Source organism: Erpetoichthys calabaricus, chromosome 2 (assembly GCF_900747795.2).
Source record: "Erpetoichthys calabaricus chromosome 2, fErpCal1.3, whole genome shotgun sequence".
In the NCBI taxonomy this organism is placed as follows: domain Eukaryota; kingdom Metazoa; phylum Chordata; class Cladistia; order Polypteriformes; family Polypteridae; genus Erpetoichthys; species Erpetoichthys calabaricus.
This window is the reverse complement of record NC_041395.2, coordinates 169723687-169748542: the sequence shown is the minus strand read 5'-3', so window position 1 is coordinate 169748542 and position 24856 is coordinate 169723687. Positions and strand designations below refer to the sequence as shown.

Genomic DNA, 24856 nt, shown 5'->3' with positions numbered 1-24856 from the left:
TTGTGTTTAAAACCGTCGACTGAGGGGAAAATATTGTTAGAGGTTAGGCTTGATATATATATATATATATATATATATATATATATATATATATATATATATATATATATATATAATGATTCATCTCAATAATTTATCCAAGCCACAGGTATTGGTAGTGTAGCTGCCGGCTGGGTAAGGGGTCGGCCGTTACATCCTTAAATAAGGAAACACTTGGCTGTATTGTTCGAAAAGTGCACATTGAAAAACACTGGCAGTTTCTTCTATGCTGTATTGCTTCCAAGTGTCATGAAGATAAATTAGAGTGTGTCCTCCAGCTCTGACATAAGATTTCTCATAATATATATATATTATATAGATCTTGTACTCTGCTGTAAATATTGTGCTGCAGTTGGACATTCTTTATGAATACTGTTGAGCCTCTGATTAGGTATTTTATAAACTTTGCTGACTGTGGCTTTTATTCGGTCATTAGGAAAAGTTCTAAGCACAATGACAGGCGACTCTTCTGTTATCTACATAGCTGGGAAATGAGTCATGAGTCAAAGTAAGACAATTTTGCTTCAGAAAAGATTCAATAATGCATACAAGAACTTCTTGTCTTCATTACTTTCTGTGTAGGTATTTCAGGTCTTTTTCTTCCGCTCAAAGTGAAAAATTAAAAAAAAATACATAAAAAATTGAGCTCTGGTCAGCAGAAAAGTTAACACAATTTTTTGGGTCTATTTTGGATTCTAACATTCTCAGCTTATCCGCAAATATATACAACAGACCATGAATAGGCCCGCTTTTCATAAAGGGGAAACCAACGTCTTTTGATGTACAGAAAAGTACACATGTCTAATTTGAGTTTACAACTACTATAAACAAGCAATAGTGAATAAAATTTACTTTCCAAAAATGTAAATCTAGGGCTAAACCTTATAGATGATGGATTTTACTGTTCCAATTTTAGACAGTTGTATTTTTTCACTTTAACATCTTCAAGTTTCACAAGACTGCAAGCTTTTCAAATGTTCACCTCACTTCCTAAAAATGGCAAAATTTGATTAACATTAGAATTATCAAAGCCTGCGAATAAACCTGGCCCAAATTAAATCCGTTTGCACCTCTCTGTCAGCGTGGTTTGTGTTGTAAATGTGTCGATAAGCCCAAGCAGCCTGCTATCTCATACCCCCACCGCTGCAGGAAGGGCAAAAAGCTTTCCCAGCTCAAGCCTTGTTTATCTAAGAGTGAGGTACCTAGAGCTGTATAGTGTAAATAATATATCATTATTTGGAACACGTGTTCCGTGTCTACAAAGATCTTTGTAAATGTAGGATGAAGGAAATGCAAGAAATGTTGAACACATACCTAAAAGACAAACTTTTTTCATGTTTTAGAACTAACGACAAAATTTTGACATGAAGTTTATAATGTTTGTAGACTGAAGTCTAAATATCAAATAAGCACTTTCACAAAAGATACACATACAACAGAATAAGTGCACTTTTATTTAAGACTAGGGGGATTTGCCCCCTGCTCGCTTCGCTCGCCAACCCCCATGTTTAGTTTTCCGGATACACACTTTTAAGATTTTTTTTTCTTTGAATTGTTGCTATTTCATTAGTTTCACTTTTATTTCAGAACTTCTGTAAAAACAATATTTGTAATCTTGCCAGTCCCAATATGCTGAATCTTTTTAATGAGGTCAGGACAGGTTTCTCTGTTTGGAATTTCAGCACAGACAAAACGATCTATATCATCAGCAGTTAATATTTTTTTTTTTTTTTTACAAAGTAAAAAAAGTAAGTAGAGTTCTGCATTGGACTCCTGTCTGTAAAGCCATGCTATTTTCATCTCACAGTTCCAAAAGTACATGAGGTTACCAAGGTGATACCCCAGCTTTTGTCTAGGTTTTTGTACAAGGGCTAGACAGAATGTTTTTGACTCCTGGGGTAAATTTAGCTTTTTAAATAAGCAGACAGATAAACATATAAACACTAACAAAGTAGCCAATAAATACCTGTGCGGTAAACTCCATTTTTGAAATTCTCAAGATTCTTTATTTGTCACATGCATAGTTATACAGGACAACATGCAGTGAAATGCTTCCTGATCCGCTTATCAAAAACTGTGCAAAGTTAGAAGAATATCAGTTAGATTAACAAAAAGTCATAGATTGGAAGATAACAGTATAGTAGAACATAATAAATAAGTATAATTATGTGAATAAAGTAGAATTAAGTGTTAAGGTGCAATAGTGTGGAAATTATTGTGCAAAACCAAAGTTAGACTGGTGCATAGTTAAATGAGGCAGTTTGTTTGCGCTACTGCGATCTTTACTTTCTTTTTTTATATTTTCTAACTTTCCTACTTTCATATCCTTTAACTTTATCCACATGTGTATAGCGCTGTTTTTTTTTTTTTTTTTCTTTTGAGCCTTTCTAATTTCACTGGTTTCATTGTCTCTAATCTGCTCTGTATGTGTTTAGCATCAATGTTTGTAAACGTCTTTATGAAGTTCTACTTTGTCATTTTACTCATTGTCTTTTAATTCTGAGCCATACAGTACAATACATAGAACGGAATAAATCCTCAATACAATATAAAAATAAAAATTCTAGAAGTACGGAGTACAATTTCACATTAGATGATATCACATAATATGATTTGGATTTGTTTTAAGTCCTGGAGACCTCATTCATCAAGCTGCCTCCCCCATTTTGCCATTCCACATCTGAAATAGCGCTAATCCGATGAAAGGACCCCTCATTCCCAAGTCCCCATTCATCAGGGATGACTTTACCTTAGGCAGGCAATCTACAATTTAAAGAGATTGTTATTTTCTTGTGAATTGTTACATATGCATTATTTTCATTTTTACTTTAAAAACTTTTGTAAAAACAATACTTGTCCTTTATTTTCGGCCACGTGCCAGGTTACATCTCTTTCTTCCCAGACGTTTAATACTGCTCGTGTTGTGAAGGGTGTTGTGGCTGAACGTATGCTAAGGATATGCCTTTGGATCATTTGCTGTCTTTTTGCTGCTTGATAGCTGCCTCTTCTGCCTGTCGCATGTCGTTGTTTAAAGAGCTGGGAACACATGATGCTTGCCTGCCAAAAGCAATCCAACAACTGCTAGCTTAGAGGTCTGTTGACTTGTTTTAAATGATGGCTCACTGCCTGGTCTCGTGTGACGTTATTAAAGCAATACCTGTCTTTTATTACTGGCCCCGGGCGTGTTTGAATTCTTTCTTTCAGGATGTATAATGCTGCTCGCGTTCAGCAGTTATAGCTGCTGTCGTTCAGCAGTTAGAGCTGCTGTCGTTCAGCAGTTAGAGCTGCTGTCGTTCAGCAGTTAGAGCTGCTGTCGTTCTGCAGTTAGAGCTGCTGTCGTTCTGCAGTTATAGCTGCTGTCGTTCTGCAGTTATAGCTGCTGTCGTTCTGCAGTTATAGCTGCTGTCGTTCTGCAGTTATAGCTGCTGTCGCGCTGCCCTTCAATCTCTTTAAAGCCTGTACAGCCACTGTCCTTTTTGCTACGGCCCTGGAACAATCTCTTGGCACCAAGTCTCATGTTTACGGTCCCCGCGAGATGCACCGTGGCAAGTCTCCTTGGTCTTGCAGGTCTTTTAAATGTCTTTCGAGATTATCACGTATTGTAGCCTTGCATTTGCTTTCCATTCCAGGATTTCCTTTTATATATAGAGAGACTATAACCGAAGAAAAAGAAATCAGGTTAGTGTAGTTTGTTGTCACAACTTCTTTTGCTAGTACAGCGGTAAGAACTGCCGACTCCTATTCAAAAGGTTGCAGGTTCAAGCTTTCTTACGTCCCAAAATAAACATTTTCAGTAGTGAGCTGCTCTTATTGTTACTATTATACAATAAAAACATACATTTGGTTTGAGTCTTTAACAGCCGGTGTAACTGTATGGTACTTGTAAAGGTTAGCTTTTTTTTTTTTTTTTTTTTTTTTTAATTCATTTTTATTCTCTCAGTTGCGTTTATGCTCGCACAGATCTGACACTAATGTTTTCAAATAAGCATTTTCCTTACATGCGTTTACTTTATTAATGCTAAATTAAAGAAAACTAAACAAAAATTTTACATGACTGATGATGATGTTGCTCACTGGGGGTGATGTGGAAGTTACATTTAAGATGTTGCAGGTGTTTGAGAAGTTGACACCATAACAACCTGCTAGAGGGAAGTTGAGCAGGGAGAAAAACAAACCATATAAAGGTAACACACCTAGATCTTAAGGATATAGCAGCTACATACTATATATAGCAGTTATTTTAAGAATGGGGTGCACCATAAAAACATTAGTTTCATCACGAAAAAAAAAATGCTGTTTATGTTAAATTATATATTTACATGGATTTTAGGTAAACCATTTTTTTCTGCCAGAAATATTAAACCCAGAATCTCAAACTTGACTAAGGTTAACACATGTCTATCATTTGACCTGCCAAAACCATAATTCCAGTTTAAGAAAACTGTTAACTTCTTTTCTTCCAGTAAAAACATTAGTTTTAGCAGTTGCACCGTCACATATACAAAGTGTAGTCAAGTTTTACATGTCACACTCTCAGGCACCATCATTACAGACTACAATTGGTTCAGAACAAACCTTCTTGAAACAGAATCTTCAACCACATGTAACTCTGCTGGCAAGTAAAGTAGTTAAATAGAGGAACATGTGCAACTGAAAAGGTTTTAATTACCACATTTTATATTGCTTAGCAGAAAAATGGTTAAGACAAATAAATAATTTACCAATATAATTAATCTCAATTTGAAGTTGGGACTCTTCCGAAAAAATTATATGATTGCACTTTTTATTGCATGGAGGTGGATCACATACTTCTGTCACATACTTCTGCCGCACTGAGGAAGAAAGGAACACAATCAGAAATATTCTGAACCACATAGCAGTAATCAAAATTGGATGATTAAGAAACTATTATAATAATAATAATAACAGGCATGTCTAAGTTTTAAAGATAAATCTAATCTAATCTAAATCCAAGTGTCCAAAGCAAAATATCCAGCAATTTTATGGTCAGAGCAGAAAAACAAAACCATGAAAAGAATTGCACAAAGCAATACCAATAGCTATTATTTTCCTTATTCAATTTCTATATTGAAGAGATTAGGCTATTCAGCCCAACAATGCTCACCTGTCCTACCCACGTATTTCTTCAGAAAAAAAAAAAAAGTTTTGAAAGTTCCTATATATAAATTTCAATGTCTGTCTGCTTTTCACGAGAGAACTACTTAACAAATTTAGATCAGATTTTTTCTATAATTTGCTTGAACATTCCGGGTTGATTTTGCAACCTCTCTCATCGCGCCAAGTTTCACAGTTCACTTGAAGCAGTGATTAATAAGCGCAAATCGAAGTGAGAGGCTGTGGGGCGAGGGGAGGTTTGAGGCGGGATCATCCACAGTCATGTGCCGGCCTCCTTTCGAGTCGGGTCTGTATGTCTGTCCACTTTTCATGAGAGAACTACTTAACGGATTTAGATCAGGGTTTTTTTTTTTTTTGTATAATTTGCTTGAACATTCTGGTTGATTTTGCAACTTCGCTCATTGCGCTAAGTATCAAAGTTTGCTTGCAGCAGCGATTTATAAGCACGAAGCGAAGAGAGAGGCTGTGAGGAGAGGGGAGGCATCAAATTAATCAATTGGTGCTCAAATTATTTGACACACTGTATCAAACATACACTTCAATAAATACTGTTTTTGAACACGATTCAATTAATTATCCTGCAGAATTTTTAAATTCCATTAATCCTCCTGGCATGCCTCCCCACTGCTTAGCATTGAAAGCATGAGCACCGATTATCCTTTTGAGAAACCTGAGCCAACCCAAACTTTGCAATTCTACCCATCTCCAGGTCTGTCAGCTTCAGATCATCATCATAGAGGCGATTATCATCACATGATGTGGCATTGGCGAGAGGGTTTTAATTCCTCACATCCCTCTAATCGCGATGGATATGCCCTTTCAATTCAAGAGATTACAGTTCCCGGTGAAGCTTTGCAATGTCTATTAATAAGGCCCAGGGACAGACACTCAAGTTGGCAGGGGTTGATCTTAGCTCACGATGCCTCTCGCATGGTCAGCTTTACGTTGCATTCTCCCAGGTTAGTTCCCCAAGAAACCAATATGTCCTCGCCCCTGATAACAAAACCAAAAATACTGTATATCAAGAGACCGTCAGATTGGAAACCTATCAATAAATTATTCTCAACACAAATTATTATTTTTTTTTTTTAATTGATTTTTAAATTTGTCTGGTTTTGCTAATATGCGGGCTGAGCAGCAGGGGACAGCTAGTATATCATAATCCATTAGAAACAAGTGATGTGACAGAAAGCAACTGATCAAGAGCCACAAAACAAACAATACAGGGCAGTAAATATTTCTGTATTCTGTATTCTTTATAACTAAACAAATCTGAGAAACACAATTCTTCATTTGGTATTTCATGCATCTTTCACAAAGCCAATAAGCTGTAGTCCAGCTGTACCCATCTTGCAATGAATGTTTAAAAGAACTGTCATTAAAATGCTTGTAATTCCCAACAAGAAAATTGGATTAATTTAACAGTCTAAATATACATTTAATATATTTAACATAATCTCAAGATTCTTCATAAGCACGTGTTTGAACTGTTTTTTTATAAATATTTCTCGTGCTACTCCTAACTTGGTATGCAAGAATTCAAAAAAGCAGAACAGTAATACAAACCTGCACTTCTAGCTTGTAAAACAAATGAACGTGTCAAGAAAAAATAATTTCTAAAATGAAAATGTCTATATTGAACAACGGTTACTACTTAAGGCAAGTCAATGACCAAGACCTTGCCCTGATGCAATATAAATGGTTATCAAAGCCTATTCGTTCACTCTAATATAAGTGGGAGTGAAAAATATTTAAAATACTAATGAAAATAGTAAGAAATGCTTACTTCAACAAATAAGAATCCTCAACAATGGTGCATTTTGTTCAGACTATACATTTTTGGCAAAGTTTCAGCTTAACCCTTTTTATCATTTCAAATGTACTGATCATATAAGGCAGTGGTTCTCAAGTTGCTGTGTAAGATTTTACTTCAACCAATTTCTCAAATCAATGAGTCGTTCATATGTATAATTGGTTTGATTGTTGAATTAGCTACCATTTTTCTTCTCTAATTTTGCATTCAAAAACCTGTGCTAGTATGATATTTTCACATAAAAGAAATTCTAAAATTTGTCTGTTTTGTCATAGCTTCAAATATTTAGGTTTATTAGAACATTAGAACAATCTAGACGAGAACAGGCCATTCAGCCCAACAATCTTTGCCTGTCCTATCCACTTATTTCTTCAGAAAACAAAAATCAAGTTTTGAAAGTCCCTAAAGTCTTACTGTCTACCACACAACTTGGTAGCTTATTCCAAGTGTCTATCATTCTTTTTGTAAAGAAAAACTTCCTAATGTTTGTGCAAAATTTACTCTTAACAAGTTTCCAACTGTGTCCCAGTGTTCTTGATGAACTCATTTTAAAATAAGTCTCTATCCACTGTAGTAATTCCCTTCATAATTTTAAACACTTCAATCATGTCATCTCCTACCATATTATCTTACCATATTCTTTTTTATTGACATTTTCTGTGAAGTATACTCTTACTTGTACCCAAATACTGACAATATATGGAAAGTAGCACAGACACTGGTGCAAATGACACTGAAAGCTAAATGTGAAGTATACTCTTACTTGTACCCAAATACTGATAATATATGGAAAGTAGCACAGACACTGGTGCAAATGACATTGAAAGCTAAAGGGGGCAGCTACTTTAGTGTCATGTTCCGAAATTGAGAACCCCTAACACAAGTTATGTGATGTATTACAGAAGCAGCAAAAAGGTAATTTACTTGCCATTGCTTTCAAGGTGTAATACCTGTAAATATCAATGCAATTTTGTACTGCAAAACAAAAAATTGACTCCTATCTTATTTCTATTGGTACCAAAAAATGCTCTCTCTCCTTTATGGTCTTAAGAAAGAAAAATAAATGTCTTAAGCAAGAAAGAAATGTGATTTTTTAAGGTATATTTATGATTATTGTTAAAACATTTATTTTTAAATTATATACAGTTAAAGCCGTTTTAAAAATTAAACCTTAATGATATACAGGTGCTGGTCATAAAATTAGAATATCATGACAAAGTTGATTTATTTCAGTAATTCCATTCAAAAAGTGAAACTTGTATATTACATTCATTCATTACACACAGACTGATGTATTTCAAATGTTTATTTCTTTTAATGTTGATGATTATAACTGACAACTAATGAAAGTCCCAAATTCGGTATCACGGAAAATTAGAATATCAATTAAGACCAATGCAAAAAAAGGATTTTTAGAAATGTTGGCCAACTGAAAGGTATAAACATGAAAAGTATGAGCATGTACAGCACTCAGTATTTAGTTGGGGCTCCTTTGGCCTGGATTACTGCAGCAATGCGGCGTGGCATGGAGTCGATCAGTCTGTGGCACTGCTCAGGTGTTATGAGAACCCATGTTGCTCTGATAGTGGCCTTCAGCTCTTCTGAATTGTTGGGTCTGGCATATTGCATCTTCCTCTTCACAATACCCCATAGATTTTCTATGGGGTTACGGTCAGGCGAGTTTGCTGGCCAATCAAGAACAGGGATACCATGGTCCTTAAACCAGGTACTGGTAGCTTTGGCACTGTGTGCAGGTGCCAGGTCCTGTTGGAAAATGAAATCTGCATCTCCATAAAGTTCCTCAGCAGTAGGAAGCATGAAGTGCTCTAAAACTTCCTGGTAGATGGCTGCATTGACCTTGGACCTCAGAAAACACAATGGACCAACACCAGCAGATGACATGGCACCCCAAACCATCACTGACTGTGGAAACTTTACACTGGACCTCACGCAACGTGGATTCTGTGCCTCTCCTCTCTTCCTCCAGACTCTGGGACCTTGATTTCCAAAGGAAATGCAAAATTTACTTTCATCAGAGAACATAACTTTGGACCACTCAGCAGCAGTCCAGTCCTTTTTGTCTTTAGCCTAGGCGAGACGCTTCTGATGCTGTCTCTTGTTCAAGAGTTGCTTGACACAAGGAATGTGACAGCTGAAACCCATGTCTTGCATACGTCTGTGCGTGATGGTTCTTGAAGCACTAACTCCAGCTGCAGTCCACTCTGTGAATCTCCCCCACATTTTTGAATGGGTTTTGTTTCACAATCCTCTCCAGGGTGCGGTTATCCCTATTGCTTGTACACTTTTTTCTACCACATCTTGTCCTTCCCTTCGCCTCTCTATTAATGTGCTTGGACACAGAGCTCTGAACAGCCAGCCTCTTTAGCAATGACCTTTTCAATGGTCGTCTTTTGGACAACTGTCAAGTCAGCAGTCTTCCCCATGATTGTGTAGCCTACAGAACTAGACTGAGAGACCATTTAAAGGCTTTTGCAGGTGTTTTGAGTTGATTAGCTGATTAGAGTGTGGCACCAGGTGTGTTCAATATTGAACCTTTTCACAATATTCTAATTTTCTGAGATACTGAATTTGGGACTTTCATTAGTTGTCAGTTATAATCATCAACATTAAAAGAAATAAACATTTGAAATACATCAGTCTGTGTGTAATGAATGAATCTAATATACAAGTTTCACTTTTTGAATGGAATTACTGAAATAAATCAACTTTGTCATGATATTCTAATTTTATGATCAGTACCTGTATATTGAACACAAACGGACCTGGTAAATCTGTAGCAGTTGTAAAGCAAAGTAAGAAACAGCCTTCAGGCATTTTCAAGTTCCTGTAAAGCAGATGAACTAGAGGCCAAAATGCTCATGCATTACATGTGACACTCAGTACTGAAACACACGGTTACTTTGGGGCTTTCTTTTTTTTAATGTAAACAATGATGAATACCAGGTCTTTGTTTAGAATATCCATGTCTCTTAAAATTAAACAAAGTTATACTGTGCCTAGGTTTAAAAACAAGAATTCTGAGATTGTACCATATGAAACATGACAAACATCTGAGCAGCCTTACCTTATGACTATTTTATTACAGGGTAAAGAGTTTACTGATAAAATGTATATAAAGACTGGTTTGGATTCAAAGGTCAATGAATGAATGAATGACTCCTTTAGACATAAAAGACAGACATTCTCAAATCGTTTTTTCCCTTCTAGGTTTAATACTCTACCTACTTGGCATATTTCATTTGTAGCTTTAGAGACATATTTTGTTGTCTTTTGTCAAATGCATAAATGACTTAAAACTGTCATGTCACAACTAATATCAGAAGTAGAAATAAGTCATCTAGTAAAGTGTTTACTCTTGAACAGTATTCATTTCCTGGCTTTTCTAATCAGGTTTGAATTTAGCTGATGTGTTATGCAGTAAACAGTACAAGACAAGTAGAAATTCTGTATTTTAAAAAAAAAGAAAAACTAAATTAAAAAAGTAGACATTCTATAAATATACAACAAATTAGAAGGACTGAAGCCATGTGTAAATTCCACAAGTAAAATTATACAACAAATAACAAACAAGTGGTCCCTAAATTCAAACATTACCATTTAGTAAATCACTGAAAGGCATCAGCTTCTAACCAACAAAGAATTCATACTTTTTAGCACCAGCTTATAATCAAATTCTGAACGAAATCATGTTAAAATATTTTCTTGCTTACTGGGTCATGAAAGATAATATGGCTGGAGCGAGCTGACATTTGCATGGTTTACTTGTCTAATACATAATAAAACACTAAGGTCTCTGCGTTTGTCCAATCCCTCAGAGCAATCTCATTGGTCAGTTTATCCTTTGTGTGGTTAGTCAGTTTGGCTTTGGTGGCACAAGCAAAAGAGTAAGTCCAAGTGTGAGACAATCTAGGAGTAGAAAAGGTATAGGAGACACACTGAGAGTGTCGCCTTCAAAGACGCAAAGCAAATAACTAGACAATTAGTGAGAAAAAGGCACCTCAAAAATAATGACAGACTCTGAGAAGCAGAATGTACATGAACACATTTGAGAGAGGGAGCACTGGTCAAGAGTGGATCAAACACACATGGATACCAAGGAAAGGCGGTGAAGATACATACAGAGAAAGACATAGAATAATTTAAAAATATTTGCTATTACCGGAATTTGACAGATATTTTATATCACGCTTGCCAAACTAAATCTGTTTTGTGTATCAGAATGGCCGAAGCAAGAAAAACATTTTTGAATTATTATGCCCATTTCTACAGAAAAAAATGAAGCAAGTGTTTACAAAATGTTGAGAAATACAGTGCTTCTCACAAGATTCATTGGAATGGTGTAATACAAAGCTTACAATTCAAGCACTACTATTCATCAGGCTATTCTTGTTGAAACAAAAATGTAAAATCAAAACTAAACAATATCACTGGTAACAACAGTTTGGTAACTGATTAATTTTACAGGCAAAATGATTAATGTTAATCCTTAAAGGGCATGTTATTTACCTATTGTAATCTTGCATCAATGTGTAAATTGCTCTTTGGCAAATGCATCAAACTCTGTTATTGAAGGCAAGATACTTTTTTTTTTTTTTTTTTTTTTTTTTTTTTTTAAACATGTCAAGAAAGCTATTGAAGTGGACTGTGACCAAAAAAAAAAAACTGCCATTAATCAATTCCTGTATTCACATAACTCATCACCATTATTTTCGTGTGTTACAGAAAATTTAACAGAGCACTTAAGTCTGATGCACCGCACAGTGTCAGTATGAGACGCTGATAGAGGCCCACCAGCACTTTTATATTAAAAAAAGTAATTAAATAAGTGTTTTAAATAAACACCACCCATTTAAGATAACAGTTTCAAAATATACCAGTAGGGCTCAAAACAGAGGAGACTAGCATTTCTCAGTGGCGGCTGACTGATAAGGCCAGTAGGTTGGTTTAGCCTATTAAAAGATAAGAATAGGCACAGTGAGAAAGTTTTGCTTACACACCAGCTTCCAATTCTCCTAACGAAAAGGAGTCAAAATGTGACAAATATGAATGCATGATTTAGAACACTAAATTGAAAGACAAAACTGCTAAATTTAAATGCACACTTTCTCGTTAAATTTCACAATAAATTCATCACTTAAAACAACACAAAGAAAAATGCAATTTGTAATCAGTTTAGGAATACCCCTATTCTGTTTCTTGAACAGGTAAGTAATTGAAATCCATAGATCTCAACCAGTCTATCCTATTGCATAATATAAGTGTAATAAAAAATACTGCATCACTTACATTAACTGTCTCTCATTTTTTAGCATCTGACGCTGTTATCAACAGTATGCACTAATAAAATCTTGTTTGTTTGTCCTCAATAATCAATATGACTTCAATTTACTAATACTGCTATAATTTGTTACTTTTCCTGTTCAAGGAATTTGTCCGAAAAATTTAAGTTTTATTGGTAAATCTTAAATAGGGGCGGCACGGTGGCGCAGTGGTAGCGCTGCTGCCTCGCAGTTAGGAGACCCGGGTTCGCTTCCCAGGTCCTCCCTGCGTGGAGTTTGCATGTTCTCCCCGTGTCTGCGTGGGTTTCCTCCGGGCGCTCCGGTTTCCTCCCACAGTCCAAAGACATGCAGGTTAGGTGGATTGGTGATTCTAAATTGGCCCTAGTGTGTGCTTGGTGTGTGGATTTGTTTGTGTGTGTCCTGCGGTGAGTTGGCACCCTGCCCAGGATTGGTTCCCTGCCTTGTGCCCTGTGTTGGCTGGGATTGGCTCCAGCAGACCCCCGTGACCCTGTGTTCGGATTCAGCGGGTTGGAAAATGGATGGATGGATGGATCTTAAATAGGACACACTATAAAAATTCTTGGAATTTCAAATACTCCCATATAAAATGGAATGGTGAAATTTCAAAATCATCTTTCTTAAAACAGTAAAACAATTTACATTGAGAATTTTAATTTGTACCTTTGGTATATTTTCCTTTTTAAAAAAAAAACCCACATCTGATAGCTGCTTCTGGTGGCAAAACAAAAATCCTAATACAAGTCACTGATAAGCTAGTAGAGTAGCTTAGGGGCAAGGAACACAAAATAACATTAAAAGCTTACATAAACTTCTGCCACACAAATTTATATATTTTGTGACTGAAGTCGTTTCATGTAACTTTAAAATTAAAATACACAAGCAAGAAAACTAAAGTCATTAATTAACTTACAATTGCATACAAAAGTATTGAATACCTCTGAAAATCAATTTTCTGCATGACAAAAGATTTGTACACATTTATTCATTCAGCATGTTAATGTGAACTCTTACTCTGCAAAAATACATTTTTAAAGTAAAAAAAAAAAACATTTTCTGTAGATAGTTAACTGAAGAAGAAAAAAAACCACAAATGTTAGTGTTTGGAAAAGTATTCAAGCCCAACACATTAATACTTTGCAAAGAACCCTTTTACTATAGTATCAGCCTTGATTCTTTTAGGGTAAGCATGTACCAGTTTGGTACATTTTTCAGTAATGACTCTTCCCCATTCTTCTTGGCAGAATTTATGGAGATCCCCTAGGTTATGGAGATCACCTGGATAGCAGATTTCAAATAGTGGCACGGATTCTCAATAAAGTTAAGATCATGGTTTTGATTTGGCCATTCCAAAACATTCACCTTCCTGTTTTTGAGCCGTTCCAGTGTTGCTTTGGCCTTATATCTAGGGTTATTGCCATTTTGAAAGATGAATCTTCTCCCTAGCCATAGGTTCACAGACTGGAACAAGTTCTGCTGCCATACTGTGAGGTATTTGTGTCCATCCACGGTCCCTTTAGCTCCTAGCGCATTAAAAACATTCCCATAGCATGATGCTGCCACCACTATATTTCACCATAGGTATGGTATTTCTTGAGGCATGGGCAGTGTTAGTTTTATGTTACAAATACCTCTTTGAAGTCTGACCAAAATGTTCTGTTTTGATTTCACCTGTACATAGAAACCTTCTCCCACAAATGGATTTAAGTGTTTTGTAGCAAAATTCTTAAATGGCTTCTTTCTTAATACCCTTCTATTTTATAAAGAGCTCTTGAAATTGTGGACCCATGCTCCTCCACTCCAGTTTCAGCTGAAAAGCATTGCAGACTTCTGAGAGTGATGGTTGGATTTTTAGTAGCCTCTCTCACTATCTGACATTTTACTCTTGATGTTTAGTTTTGACAGATAGCCTGTTCTAGTGTCTGAGTGCTGTAATGAACCTTCATCATAACTTTCTGATGATGGATCCAACAGTGCTTAATGGAACATTCAAACCCGTCTATATTTTTTTGTAGCCATTTCCTGCCTTGTGCATTTCAATGACACTGTTTCTCACATTAGCAGATTGCTCATTTGTCTTCAATTTTGCAGTGATTGTCCAACAAAGACTATGGCCCTTTTTATATCAAGAAATATATGAAGGACTGACAAGTAGTACCTAATTATGAATAATTATGATCAAATGACTCACAAGTAGTACCTAATTATGAATAATTATGATCAAATGACCGTCACCTTTATGTCGTTTGTGTAAACCTAGAGCTTCCAAAGCACAGATGTTTAAATGCTTATGCAAACACTAACTTATGATTTTTCTTCTTCACTTAAATATCTACAGAAAATAGTTTATTTTGCTTTTAGAAATATATCGTTACAGCAGAACAGTTTGCATTACAAATATTGAATGGATAAATATGTGTACAAATCTTTTGTCATGCAGAAAATTATGACTTTCAAGGGGACTGAATGCTTTTGAATGCCACTGTATCAAGAACGTAATGGTAGAGGAACACGGTTCTGTAAGCATGGCTCTGTGAGTTATTACGCATACAGTGAAATACACATATTCTGTATTAATGTTACACTAAAGGCAACATCATAGCTCTATTATCTGCAGATGATCATGATTCCGTATTTCACTAACACCATAAGTCATAGGCACAGCACACACATGATCCACCATCTATTATGGTCGGCACCAATATGACCAACTCAACTGAAATCACTTGAGTGGCAATCTGTTGGCTATTTCACCCACCAAAACATATGTCTGTGTTCAGTTTTCAACTAAATAATTTTATAAAACGCAATTAATATTGTGCATTTTATGCTATCTGCTGGTACATGTAATAACATCCTATTCTGACTATTTTCTGTGCACAGTTCATTGTCATAAAAATATTTTACAAACACCACAATGTCTCTTTGATAAAGCCATTAAAGTACATGAAAACACCAGAATGTTAGTCCATGTATACATTTTCTCAATGTTTCAGTTAGTACCCAGCAAAGGCAGAAACAAATGCCACACAATATGCAACTCTACACTAATTCCAGACTGTAACAGAGCTTCAAACTGGTAATGCACTTTCTGAATTGAATGACTTTCTTTTTTTGTATTTAAATTTATAATCGGTTGCCAGAAAGCCCTGTTTCTGGTGGGGCAATTAAGACCAGTTATTCTTAGATGCATTTCCATGCCTATTGATAGTACTAGGGTGTTGTACCGTGTTAGCCATTATGAATGTAGAGAAAAGCCAAGCAAAATGACACCTTTTATTGGCTGACTAAAAGATTACAATATGCAAGTTTTCGAGGCAACTCAGGCCCCTTCTTCAGGCAAGATGTAATACATCTTGTAATACAAGATTACATCTTGCCTGAAGAAGGGGCCTGAGTTGCCTCGAAAGCTTGCATATTGTAATCTTTTTAGTAAGCCAATAAAAGGTGTCATTTTGCTTGGCTTTTCTCTACATGCCTATTGATGGAATGGTGAAAACTGAGGCATGAAAATATAGCAAGAATATTATTCACTTTAAGACTAAAAAGCTATAAACCTCAAAGAACACTTTGGATATACTTACAACACAAACTAATGATATAATGTCTACAAGAACGTAAAAGGTGCTCAGTAGGTCAATTTTAATTCATTTACTAAGATGCTATATGATCATGTTCACACTTGTATTACATAGTAAAAGCAACTGCCAACATAACCTACTTTTGGTTACAAAAAATATCAGAACACTTTTATCTTTTACTGCTAGAATGCATAGTAAATAAGTGACTTTGTAACAATCATCAAACCCCCAACCCAGGAACTTCCCCCTCCCTTCCCTGTTGCCAGGATTTATAAGCTCTGCTTTCTTCAACAGGTTGAGAGCTGCTTGAGCTTTGAGACAAGCTATCAGCTGCAATTCAATAGAAGTCTGCATGCAGCATACACCCGTACCAGGGGCTAACAACTGAGACAGGTAAGAGAAATGAGCTCTATGTATTTTAAAATTTCTATTTCTATTTAAGAAGAAAATTTAAAGCCCAATAATTTGTGACATGCTACACATAAATAAACAAAAAATAACTGCTTTATTCAGTAGGGCAAATTGCATGTAAACAGTTAATGATTAATACTTCAGACAACTATACAAATCTACAATACTTCTAGCAGCCCAACTCTGCAGAAATAAAACTAACAAAGTATTAAGCAGCAATAAGTTAAAGGTGTCTGCAACACCACATTCTGGCAAAGTAATATCAAACTCTTCAAGGCAAATACTAGAATAAATGCTAACTTTGGTACAACAATTGACTTGTTGGAAAAATGCAAAACACAAAATAATAAGCAGCACTGAACTGTGCACAAATAAAGTTTCAATTGCAAAATGGGACCTTTTTACTTTAATAGTGTAGTGTACCAAGGGTAAAAAAATGTTCATTATACAGTATATCCAATATAATGTATTGGCTATACCTATTAAACCTTAAAAAGAGTTTTAAATAAGAAAAAATAACTTTGGTCATAATATAAAAGTCAACAAACATCTAGTACTAAAAACAGGAGAAGGAACAGTAAAATGCTGGCTGTGCTAACAATTGTTAGATTGATTATTACCTAAATTGTATTTCAGAACTCAGATAACATGGCACTCCAAAGAAAGGAAGTGGACACAAGAGTAACAACACCCCTTGTGGCACTGAAACGTCAGAGGCTCTTCTCTAAGGATGGTCGTTGCAACCTACGCATGACCAACAAGGCTGGTTCTCCAGCCAGAGGGCTACTTTACCTGAGTGACATCTGGACTACATTGGTGGACCTGCGCTGGCGCTGGGTTCTTCTCGCTTTCTGTGCCTCCTTCATAGCTCATTGGCTGCTGTTTGCCTGTCTATGGTACCTGCTTGCCCATCTGAATGGAGACTTGCAGGTGGACCATGACCAACCTCCCCCAAACCACACCATTTGTGTCAAGTACATCACAAGTTTCACAGCAGCCTTCTCTTTCTCGCTGGAGACTCAACTCACTATTGGCTATGGAACAATGTTCCCTAGTGGAGACTGTCCAAGTGCCATTGCTCTCCTTGCAGTGCAGATGTTACTCGGGCTTATGCTGGAAGCTTTCATAACAGGTATAGAAAATTACTTTTTTAAACCTTCTAAAATGGCAAATGTTTACTTACCAAATAAGTGTGTTGCAAATGCAAAGTCAATGTTAAATTCTTAAATTAAAGGCTTTGATGCGTTATATCACCACCAAATTAGTCGCTGGTGATAATGCCAACAGCAAAGCCTATGAAAAGGAAGGAGGAGGGGAAAAAAAAAAAAACAGTCCTTTGGAATAGAAAAAATGTGTTTGAGCTGAGAGCTTTACTAGCCTACAGCTATATCTAAGACACATGCTACAGCTAAACTAAATGTACAATGAATTCTATTTATAGTTTTGAAAGAAAATAAGCTTTAATACAGTTTTGGAAAGTACATATTTTACTCAATTTTAGTAGCCATAGGGAATTCTGTCTCCTTTCAGTTTATTTCAGTTATAAATTTACTAGTATTTTTCTAATGCATCTTTAGTCAATAAATTGTTTATAAAGTTTGATTATGTGAACCAGTTGCAGATTGAAAACAGCTGGAAATCAAAAACGCTTGAATTGATAACAAACTTCATTAGGTTTAAGTACTTAAAAAAATGATATGACATACATATAGATTCAAATTAATACTATTAATCTGTATATAACAATATTTAATTAAGAATTGAAAACTTATTAAGCCTTGCTTTCAATGTACTAGTAAATAATAGATGAGTGGCACATAAAAACATTTTTAAGTTGTGTGCTGTTAGATTCTAGTATACATGACCCACCATTCTACATAGTCTACACCCATTTTAAAATGTTCACCTTACAGATTGTCCTCCATAAAGAAACTGGAAAAACGGGGGAAGCGCAGTACACTACACACAACTCAGAGAAATGTAAATTATAAACCAGCAAAAAAATAATAACTTTACTCTCTTTAATTATTTCTATCAACTAGAAATATATGGATATAAGAAAAATCAAGTGATTTCTTAACTTTTTAAAAATTTTATACATTTTTATACATAAAGTGTTAAAAGTGGATTAATAAGCATTATTTAAATAGGATAAGCCACTTAAACAAAACATTCATTCAACAATGCCAAGAAATTAGCAAAAACTAAAGCTTAAGTAGATCAGCATGTTTTAGCCTGCCTATTGCTGCTATTTTTTAATGAAAAGAATGTACTACAAAAGAGTATTTCAACAAATGTAAAACTTTAACCTCTTGATTAGAGATGATACAAAGAGAGGTTTTGCAATTCTTCATTTGCTTATTAAAGAAAAAAAAAGAAAATACAAAGTTACAACTTCAAAGTTCTTATAAATTCAACATAAAACTATACCTGAAATGTCTCCTGTTACATTCTGTAAGTAACAAAATGTAAAATATAGTGAAAAACAGACTGCTCATACTGACAAACAAAACTTTCACTGGCAATAGTACTGACTGCTCTGAAAGTAAATGAACATATTTATTGAATTACTATTTATGCAATTTGATTCAAATTAAAAATTACTTTCTTAATTATAAAAACATTCTAAATATTAAACTGCAACTTCATGACACAAGCTTAGGAAGATAATTTAACTCATATAAAACAATCTATAAATTTGTCAACAATTTAATGAAATGCAAAGGTCTCATATGGCAAGTTTTAACTAATAATTTGAAATGAAATTCAGGGTTTAACTAAACAATGAATGGCAAAGATACTAGGCAAATAAACAGGATTTAAGGATGTACAATCCTGCTTATTTTACTTTTAAGGAGAGACAAGATTTTATAGCCACATTTAATAAATAGGCACACATATGTACACATCACATTAGTCATAGGTAGTTGAATACTTTGCCACAGATTCATTCATGACTCCTATGAAAGTAAATTAGTTGCAAGAAAACAGAACACCGTGAACAAATTATTTCATACTGTATGTTATAAATGATAACACTACACAAAAAAGGTATTTCAAAAAACACAGATTATACTAAAAAGTCCTGGAAGAAATACATTTGTTCACATACCCCTATTGCTTTTGGTTGAATCATCTTCTGTGTCTTGGCAAACAGGTGTAATAAAGTAGCACTCTACTTCTGCCCATGCCTGATCAAGATGTCAGTAGCCGAAGCCAGAGCCGTACCTCAAGCTGGAAGATGTCTGAAACTCCCCCGGGAACTTCGGGTAATAGGAATATATAGCAACAATAAACTAGCAACTGTTCTCCAACAGTGAAGTTGTTGTATGCACTTTTAATTTAGATTTAAGATAGGAAGTCAAATATGAGGAAAATTTACAGATAACAAATTTGACTTCTTGTCATTAATATATATATATATATATATATATATATATATATATATATAAACTTAATGTCAAGAAAGCATAATTAAGGTAACAAACAATGCAAAGTATCAAAAACATTTTTGGATGCAGCCATCACCATTATCAACTGCTGTTTGTTCTGACAGATTTTTGTATCGAGTATCTTTTCCAGTAAGTACAATGCATACTAAAATGAAATTACATCTTAAGACTGACTTCTTCCTTCTGGTAAGCTCCCCAGTGATGTCTTTTCTATATAGTGAAAATTAAATGTATTAAGGCTGAAACCATTTTCTTATGCATACTACAAGGAAGCCAGTTGTTCCTGAATATATCCCAAGTCACTCTGATACTACAATATAACTAGTTAAATCACCAATAATGAATTACTCAGGTTCAGTGGCAGGGATGGTATTACTTTCACTACTGACTGATGGGAGTGTTGCACCTTGGACCGTCTGTAAGTTGTTCCTTTTTAAAAACCTTTAATTTACCATAGCTTTAAATCAGTGGCTTCAAAGTTCACCCCATATGGCTGAAGGTTTTTGTTCCAATCAAAGAGTCATTTTACAACTAACTCATTATTTGTATTTTAATTATTCTCTTTTAGGAAAGAGCAGCAGTGTGAGATTTACATTCCTAAGAAATTTAGAAATATTCATATTGTTCTTTGGTATTAATTCCTTAATTTTCTTCTGTCCTTTTTCTATAATTCACTTTTTTCTGTGAAGTTTCTTTCTTTAATTGTATACTAATATTGATAAGCAAAAATGAGCAGAGTAGACTCTAGGGAAAATTGAAAAGAATGCTGAAGGACTGCATCTACTTCAGTTAAAGACTCCACTAGAATGGCCACTAGTAAATAATGTCTTAAATATCCAGAAACACCTGGAAAATGATGATGTTGAAAAGAATCTTAAAAACCAAGAAAAAACAGCATACCAAAAAAAATTTAATTATCTTCATGTAATATGTATAAACACTCAAGCAATAGTAAGCAGTATCAGTTTTGAAATTTCTAGTGTCTTTCCTATCACCATTCTGTGCCATATGATCCAATACTAAAGGAAACAGCCGATTACATTTTACTGACAAAGGTGAATTAATATGAAAATCACAAAACAGTTAAGAACTTAAAATCATGGCACAAAGATTCTAAATTTTTTATTAACATAAATGTTACACTACTGCTCTTTGGTACATGCAGAATAAGAGAAGAAAAAAGAGAAGGTAATTAAACAATGAGAGAAGTAAAAGGTGAAATGTCTCACTGATTGTAAAACTGATTAGAACAAATCAACCAGTCACAGGGGTCCTCCAGGTCTGACTCTGGAAACCACTGCTGGACAAGAGATTTATTTTCAAACTCTTAACTATCTCAGTACTCTGTCAACAGAATTTTAAAAGCCCCACAATAAGATACAGACATCTTATAAGCGCTAAAAACAGAAATATTATATTGAAATTTGAATCAAACTCTTCTTTGAAAAGCAGACTTTTGTATTTTTACCCCTATAGCACAGAGGTTCTTGCGACTTCCTATTTGTGTTATGTTTTTGCTAAGGTATTAATTGAACAATTCATTTTACTTAGCATCCAAAGTGTTTCCCTTTTCCACATGCACTCAGTCTTCATATGTTGGTTTCAACCATCTGCCTCCAAAAACAGACACAAGAGAATAGCAAAAGTTAATTCTAAGTTGTACAGTTCGTATTGTTTGATTTTATCCACTAAATGGAATCAACATGAACAGTTTCTTTACAATATGGCATTAAACATAAGCCATCACTATTACTGAAAGAAATGCTTTGCAAAAAGTTTTGCATATTTTTGATTACTCTGATTCTGCGCTGTCAGATATGGAATTATAGTGCTGCAGGAGTCTCCCCAAGTGTGAGTAAGAAGATATCACCATTACTCTCATGTGTTCTCTTTTCAGTTGCTCCCACATCTTAGATGCTATCCCATACTGAGTGAGCTCATTTTTACAGATTTTAAAGAGACAAATTTCTTACAGAGAAGTTGTGATGATTCCACACTTTTGAGTTCTTTTACTTTAAATCTACCATTATACTTCCTCCTATCCTCCATCACCACCATACGAAATTGTGATTAGCTCTACTCTTAATTAATGAAGTAATATATAAAAAGGCTAATAACTAAAAACGAAATTCTCTGGCAACTATTTTTATCACTGATTATTATCAATGACCATGATTAGTTATTAAAGCCATAATCACATCACCTGCAAATAAAGTCATAAAGGCAGTGATGACAACCTGGTCAATTGGTTCAAAGATGAGGATATCAAGTAAAAACAAAAAAATTTCCTGTAATGAAAAGGGGCAATGCCCAATGTGAAAAGTTGCTTGTTGTTAATTTTTTTAAATAAAAGTTTTCAAGTACTGACAGATATTCTGAAATGTAATATATACAAAATTTCAGTTTCCTAAGCGTTCACTGCATGCTACGAACATACAAGCCTATAGGATATCCATAATGAAACCTTGGTTGAAGTATGATAAATTAATGGAAACTTCAGCTTGAGTTTATGATTGTCACAATCAAGTGAGACATCCATTCCTTTAATACCTCAAACCCAGAAGCTTGTAACTCACTCCCTTTTCCAAAAATAATATATTGAATATCTATATTGGTCTATATCATCTTTATACAGTAAGATATTGCATTTCAGCTTGATGATCAATGCTTTAATATTTATACTCACCATTGCAGCAACTGATTTTATATAATGCAAATAAGGACGTTTCTTATTTCTCTGAACTTGTCTATAGCTTGCTTTAAAGTTAATATCTCAAATTTATTGTCTATCTGTGGATTTCTTTATTTTTGTTGATGAAAAAGCTGAATAGTACACACTAATGCTGACAAAGACGGTGGGGGTTGGGTTGTGTGCTGGTCTATAATAAGTATTAAATGTCAGTTTGTGCTAATATTGATTCACCATATTATCTTCTTGTATGTTCTAACATTAAAGTTTTTCACAATACAGCAAACATTTTTCATGTACTTTTACTTTCCAAACACTGAAAAACCAGTTCATCTGTTATATTTATAATGTTCTTCTCACATTCCTCACATAGCCTATTTAGAAGAGATGATGCTAAAACATGTTAATAAGTGAAATCATATGCAGCTGTTGCAAGCACAATGAGTGTATATATTTTCGACATGCTCATTTCAAACAGAACATTACTTGGTTCTTTTAATATAGTTGTCAATCAAATATGTGAAGTATACAAAAACTAGCAAACATAGCTAAAATACCAGGAGAAAAAAACAAAAAAAAACACTTTTAATTATTTGAGAAAAATATAATAAAAAAACAACTTTAAAAATAAAAATAAATTAACAAACAATGAAGACTCACTAATGTGCTTGTCTTGCGGTCTTGTATGTATGTCATCATCCAGTTGACGCTCGGAACCGGCCAACTCTATTTAATTTCAAAAGCAACGGGGGCGCGGTAGTACTCAAACAAAGAATGCTGGCAGTCACCTCCAGTTTGCCCTCTGGTGGATGTTACGAGTGTCAACTGGATGATAACATGCATACAAGACCGCAAGATCAATCCCCATACCCAGAAGAGGGCGAGTTAGGGATGATTTCACCTTACAGTGTTTTTAATCAACCAATGAAAAACGTGTACAAAGTACCATGAAAATCGCTCCAGGCGTTGGGAAGTGATGCTGGAACATACATACACACACACACATTGACTTTTATATACAGTCATATGAAAAAGTTTGGAAACCCCTATTAGCCTGCATAATAATTTACTTTCAACAAAAAAGATAACAGTGGTAAGTCTTTCATTATCTAGGAACATCTGACAACTGGGGAGTTTTCCGAACAAAGATTCTTAGTGATACAGTATTTAGTTGTATAAAATTAAATCAAATGTAAACAACTGGCTGTGTAAAAATGTGGGTACCCTTGTAACTTTGCTGATTTGAATGCATGTAACTGCTCAATACTGATTACTTGCAACACCAAATTGGTTGGATTAGCTCGTTAAGCCTTCAACTTCATAGACAGGTGTGTCCAATCATGAGAAAAGGTATTTAAGGTGGTCAGTTGCAAGTTGTGCTTTCCTTTGACTCTCCTCTGAAAAGTGACAGCATGGGATCCTCAAAGCAACTCTCAAAAGAGCTGAAAACAAAGACTGTTCAGTATCGTGGTTTAGGGGAAGGCTACAAAAAGCTGTCTCAGAGGATTAAACTGTCAGTTTCAACTGTAAGGAATGTAATCAGGAAATGGAAGGCCACAGGCACAGTTGCTGTTAAACCCAGGTCTGGCAAGCCAAGAAAAATACAGGAGCGGCATATGGGCAGGATTGTGAGAATGGTTACAGACAACTCATATATCACCTCCAAAGACCTGCAAGAACATCTTGCTGCAGATGGTGTATCTGTACATCGTTCTACAATTCAGCGCAATTTGCACAAAGAACATCTTTATGGCAGGGTGATGAGAAAGAAGCCCTTTCTGCACTCACGCCACAAACAGAGTCGCTTGTTGTATGCAAATGCTCATTTCGACAAGCCAGATTCATTTTGGAACAAAGTGCTTTGGACTAATGAGACAAAAATTGAGTTATTTGGTCATAACAAAAAATGCTTTGCATGGCGGAAGAAGAACACCGCATTCCAAGAAAAACACCTGCTACCTACTGTCAAATTTGGTGGAGGTTCCATCATGCTGTGGGGCTGTGTGATTAGTTCAGGGACTGGGGCCCTTGTTAAAGTCGAGGGTCTGATGAATTCAACCCAATAGCAACAAATTATTCAGGATAATGTTCAAGCATCTGTCACAAAGTTGAAGTTACGCAGGGGTTGGATATTCCAACAAGACAATGACCCAAAACACATTTCGAAATCTACAAAGGCATTCATGCAGAAGAAGAAGTACAATGTTCTGGAATGGCTGTCACAGTCCCCTGACTTGAATATCATCGAAAACCTATGGGATGATTTGAAGCAGGGTGTCCATGCTCGGCAGCCATCAAATTTAACTGGAGAGGTTTTTTATGGAAGAATGGTCAAAAATACCTCCATCCAGAATTCCGGACACTCATCAAAGTCTATAGGAGGCGTCTAGAGGCTATTATATTTGCAAAAGGAGGCT

At 35.1% G+C, this 24856-nt stretch overlaps 2 protein-coding genes across 5 annotated transcripts in view; one reads left to right on the top strand and one right to left on the bottom strand.

Moving 5' to 3' along the window:
- The window catches only part of gigyf2 (GRB10 interacting GYF protein 2), a 351366-nt gene that overhangs the window by 176483 nt on the left and 150027 nt on the right, over positions 1-24856 (bottom strand). The gene's annotated exons all lie outside the window — the stretch shown is intronic.
- The window catches only part of kcnj13 (potassium inwardly rectifying channel subfamily J member 13), a 17079-nt gene continuing 8402 nt past the window's right edge, over positions 16180-24856 (top strand). Inside the window, 2 exon segments of the mRNA XM_028794759.2 lie at positions 16180-16280; positions 16935-17430. Coding sequence (XP_028650592.1) covers positions 16947-17430 — 484 coding nt within the window. The 5' untranslated portion in view covers positions 16180-16280; positions 16935-16946.